The sequence below is a fragment of the Ailuropoda melanoleuca genome, chromosome 7 (genome assembly GCF_002007445.2).
Source record: "Ailuropoda melanoleuca isolate Jingjing chromosome 7, ASM200744v2, whole genome shotgun sequence".
In the NCBI taxonomy this organism is placed as follows: Eukaryota; Metazoa; Chordata; class Mammalia; order Carnivora; family Ursidae; genus Ailuropoda; species Ailuropoda melanoleuca.
Genome location: NC_048224.1, coordinates 138,825,398 through 138,830,369, shown reverse-complemented (window position 1 = coordinate 138,830,369; position 4,972 = coordinate 138,825,398). Strand labels below are relative to the sequence as shown.

The following is a 4,972-nucleotide window of genomic DNA, read 5'->3' as shown; positions in this document are numbered from 1 at the left end:
CCCCAAGTGCCCAGGCAGGTGCGGCCAGAGGACGCGGTGGCACTTTATAAAAAGATCCTCAAGTACAAGATGCTGGACGAGAAGGAGGTGCCGGCCGCTGAGCAGATGTGCTTCGAGACCAGCGCAAAGACCGGCTACAACGTGGACCTGCTGTTCGAGACCTTGTTCGACATGGTGGTGCCCGTGATCCTGCGGCAGAGGGCCCAGGGGCCGCCGCAGACCGTGGACATCAGCAGCTGTAAGACGCCCAGACGGACCAGATCCGGGTGCTGTGCCTGACTCAGAGGCGCCTGCGCCCCAGCGCCCGCGGCGGGCCGGGACGACCCGGTGTGCTGCGGTCAAAGGGAACGCGGAGCCGCGTCGCCTGGCTGCCCACGCAGGAGGAGGTCCGGGGGCGGCGACAGCTGGGCGTTCGGCGGTCCACGGGGACGGTTCCTCCATCTCATCGCTGTGCTGGGAGGTGGGGGCAGAAAACTCTTCCGAGCAAGGACTCCCAGGGGCCGTCTTGTGGTGCTGCTCCTTTCCTAACATCCCCACCTTGCCGAAGCCTGTGGCCGGGCTTCCGTGGCACCTGCTGTTGTGGGCACATGGCTGTGGCCCCTGCCCCACTTTTGTGTTTTCGCAGACATTTGCTTCTTGGAGTTCTCTCCTTGGTCCTGCCATTTGGCACTTGTGTCTTGATGTGTCACAGGATTCTTGGCTTGTTAATTCATACGAAATCCAGAATCACTGCTTTTATTCTGGTTGCAGCTGTGCGAGCTACGCCTGTTATTATAAAGGATGATGAGGAGACCGTTGGCGTGCAGACTGTTGATTTAGACCTTATTTTCACCCCTGGCGGACCCCTTGCCCGGGAGCCTGCGAAGTGGCTGTGAGCTAACCCCACTTCTGTCTTTAAAAGCTACAGCGAACCCTTAGACATTTCAGAATATTTAGATGGGTGCATTCGTCTTTGTCTCGATGACATGAGCTCCGGGAACAGAAAACTAGAAGGTCTGTCTGGGCTCAGGTGTGTTTGGGGTCGTTACTGGGGCCGTCACTGGCTCAGAAGCCCCTTTCCAGTGGCTGGTGGGTGGGCTGCTTTGTCACGAGACGGTTCTAAGACAAGGAGACCGTAAGGTAGCAGTTGTTTCTGAGAGATTTCAGGGGTGTCTCCGGCAGCGTGGGTTGCTGTCACAAGACACAGGCCGGACACATCTCTCTCCCGCAGCTCTGGAGGCTGGAAGCGGAGGTCTGGGGGCTGGCAGATCCGATTTCTGGTTGGACCCCTTCCCGCCTGCAGACGCCGCCTTCTCACCGTGTCCACGGGGTGGGCAGAGCGAGCTCTGGTCTCTCTTTCCTTGCAAGGGCACTAATCCTATCATGAGGACCCCACCCTAGGACCTCCCAAAGGCCCGACCTCCAAATCCTGTCCCACTGGGGGTCTGGGTTGCCACAGACGGATGGGGGGGCGGCTAGCAATTGGTCTGTAACAGAGGGCACCGTGAGGCAGACGCTAGTAAGAAAGCAGTGTGTTTTGTGTGTCGTTACTTTGGGGGGGCTGGGGAGGTGTGCGGTGATTGTGTTGAGGGCCCGTGACCTGTTTGGGGGGCCCGCCAGGCTGGGTCCTCTGCTCCTGTGCGGTGGGCGTTCTCCACGTGTGAGTGCGAGCCAGCCTGCAGGACGGAGCGAGGCGCAGCCTCCTGTCTCTGCCCGGGGCTCCCCTGCTCGGATGCCCCGTTACTGAAGGCCATCCAGAGGCCTGAGACTTCAGTCCCACGGCAGAGCCCAAGCGGAGAGTGAAAATGAATCCGTGAATCGTCAAGCTGGTTTAATTACATCTTTGCTAGTGACTCATCCGCAAAACCTGCCACCAGCCAGAGGCCCTGGGACTTGTCTCTCAGCCTGTGCAGGACAATGTGTCCCGTGAGACTCTTCTGTGGTTCAGGCTGGAAGGCAGGGCTGGCTGAGTTCCCGTGGCCCTTTTCCCCCCGAATGTTCTCTGCTTCTCTTGCCCGCCTGCTCTGAGCACCCCCATCTTGTGTCCCTGAATAGCCCCATGTTCTGGGGGTTGCCCAGGGGTCGCACATTTTCCATCAACCACACAGAAGCATATCACCCTTGATGGTTGTCCTAAAAATAGACGTCACGCTGGGCTCTGACTCACGGGGATCTCGGATGCCAGCCTGGTGCTTGGGTCTGAGCCTGCTCGTGGGTTCCGAGCTCTGACTGCATGGGCCCAGTTCCCACGCAGGGAAGCAGGTCAGTGCTGGGGAAGGGTCAGGTCGCTCGGGTGGGTGAGGCAGCTGGTGGAGACACGGGATTTCTGGGCTGGATGTGGGTTTGAGCTGGTGACCTTGAATGTTCCTGCTTTTCCTCTGCTGGGGGCGGGGAGGCCACGGACAGCCCGGTTAACCTGCTGTGTCTTGTGTCAGAGCCGTCACTGCAGATTTCTCCCTGGTTCTGCTGTCCTCCCATCAATGGAGGCCTTCTCAACACTTCTTCCTTGGATGTTTCTGGCACCCTGAGGCGTCGTGCGGGGCAGCAACAGCAGGGATGTTTCTGGCTGGGAATGTTGTATTCCGGGTGCTGGGAGCCCGGTTTCCCCCTCTTCACAGGCTACAAGGCTGGCTTCTTAAAAGTACAACTTTGTCATTTTTGAGCTTGGTTTCGACAGAGCTGCCTCCGTGCCAGGAAAACCCACACCCGGGTGTCCAGCAACCCCGCCCCTGCCAGCACCCGGTTTCCTCACAGACCCGACTCGGCTTCACGCACCTTGTTCCGTGTGCTGCCACTGTGTCCCCCTCGCAAGGTCGGGTCTGTTGTGCACTTGCTGCCCACGACCAGAGGGGCGCCCCTGAGGCCCCTGCGTCGGGCTGCTTGCGCTGGGAAGGCCTGGCAGCCCAGCAGCAGTGCGTGGGGGCTGACCGTCTGGGCGAGTTGAGCGGGGTGGGTTGGCTTGGGGAGGGGGCCACCGTCGTCCCCAGGATAGTGTGTATGCATCTCCCGGACACTTCCCACCCTCCTCCCCGGCCCAGCCCTCTGATGGCCTCACTTCACATGTTCCTGCCTCCAAGGGGGGTGGGAGGGGTTCCTATGCCTGGGGTAGGGAGGGAGACCCCTCCAGAGTCACCATAATCCAAGAATCCCCTTTCCAGAAGTTCTGCAGTAACCCTCCCTTCTCCTAAGTGTAGAATTAGGGGTAAGTCAGCTCCAGGAAGAACATGGGTCCCCCCACACCCACCGCGGGGAGGGTGGACTCTGACCCCTATGCTCAGATGGCCTATGGGAACAGCTGCAAGAAGGCCAGTTTATGTTATCACACAACCCACACCTTGGAGCTGGCCTCCAGCCCCGCCGCCCTTTGCTCTTGAACTTGACCTGTGGACGGGAGGCAAGGCTCCCGTGAGTTGGCCTGTGTTCTGCAAGCCCCCCTCAAGGATCAGTCTGCAGATGGAGAGGGCATCAGAGGCCACTGGGGGTTTTGTCCCGCTAGGGAGGATGTGGGTCCCCAGCGCCCTGTCCTTCATGGCATCACACTCAAGCCAAGTCAAGCTGCCGTCTTCTGGACTGGGACACACTTGGAGGCTGCCCTTGATCCTGAGGACTGGAGTCCAGAATGAACAGAATCAACAGCTGCTTCCGTTGAGATTTGTTTGGGGGTTGCTGTGCTGGGCATCTTTCAAATCCTGGTCTTAAGCCTCACATCCCATGGGGCGCTGTGGCTGTTGCTATGGCAACCATCTGCGTACAGGTGTAGCCCACGGCACCTTACGTTAGCTTTGCTGCCCCTCCAGTACCTCCACCTGGGGTTCTGCTCAGCCCGCGCACCTGGGAGTGCAGGGGACCGGACAGCCGCGGCAACCCCTGACCGCGGGGGACAAGAGCTGGCGGGGGAGACGTCCCTTTTCCGTGCCTTGGCTGCCCAGGCTGAGGCTCCTTCTGTGGCCTTCCTCGGTGGGTTCCCACAGGACAGAGCCCTAAATTGCCCATGGCGATAACCCCCTTAGGAAGGTGTCCTCCTTCCTGGGTTCACTCTGCCGGGCCTCCTCCATTCCCTGATTGGGACTCATGTCCCCGAATAACCCTCCTGTGCAGAGTCCTTGTCCCGGTCAGCTTCTGAGGGAGGCAAGTCAAGATGGTTGCTGATACATTTCAAATGACGTTATCAGGCGGAATACTTACTTAGTGACGTGCAAATTGTTCTTCGAAACGTTCACTGTGAGATTGAATTTTAAAGCGTAAAAATAAATTCTGAGCTGGGCTCCCAAAGACCAGTCAGGTTCCAGAGAAACTGAAGCCAGAATGGGCCTGGGAGCTTTCGTGGAAATATGGAGATCCGATCTGGGGTGTCAGGTGAGAACTGAATGACTCCGCAAGTGTGTCTGTTCAGCGACCATCCCCCCACCTCCCGCGAGTGGTGGTTGGGGTGTCTGAGCACACACGGCTCCCTGAGACATGAATGGCAGCAAGTGAACGGCAGCGCCACAGGCTTGGGTTCNAGGGAGGCAAGTCAAGATGGTTGCTGATACATTTCAAATGACGTTATCAGGCGGAATACTTACTTAGTGACGTGCAAATTGTTCTTCGAAACGTTCACTGTGAGATTGAATTTTAAAGCGTAAAAATAAATTCTGAGCTGGGCTCCCAAAGACCAGTCAGGTTCCAGAGAAACTGAAGCCAGAATGGGCCTGGGAGCTTTCGTGGAAATATGGAGATCCGATCTGGGGTGTCAGGTGAGAACTGAATGACTCCGCAAGGGTGTCTGTTCAGCGACCATCCCCCCACCTCCCGCGAGTGGTGGTTGGGGTGTCTGAGCACACACGGCTCCCTGAGACATGAATGGCAGCAAGTGAACGGCAGCGCCACAGGCTTGGGTTCACGTCCTCGGGAACTCGGGAGAAGCGCAGCGGGGGCCCAGACGCAGCTAGGGGGCCCGTGCCGGCCACCTGTGCTCTCCGACGTGAATGAACACGGCCAGCAACTCGGGGTA

At 58.6% G+C, this 4,972-nt stretch overlaps 1 protein-coding gene across 4 annotated transcripts in view; it reads left to right on the top strand.

Moving 5' to 3' along the window:
* Nucleotides 1–793, top strand: part of RAB20 (RAB20, member RAS oncogene family) — a 52,510-nt gene extending 51,717 nt beyond the window's left edge. For 3 of the 4 annotated variants that reach the window (XM_034665472.1, XM_034665473.1, XM_034665470.1), the window contains one exon: nt 19–793. In XM_034665472.1, the coding sequence (XP_034521363.1) occupies nt 19–279 (261 nt within the window). In that variant the 3' untranslated portion in view covers nt 280–793. Of the gene's footprint in view, nt 1–14 lie in introns of all 4 variants that reach the window. The other variant, XM_034665471.1, reaches the window with a different exon arrangement.
* The last annotated feature ends 4,179 nt before the right edge of the window (nt 794–4,972 follow it).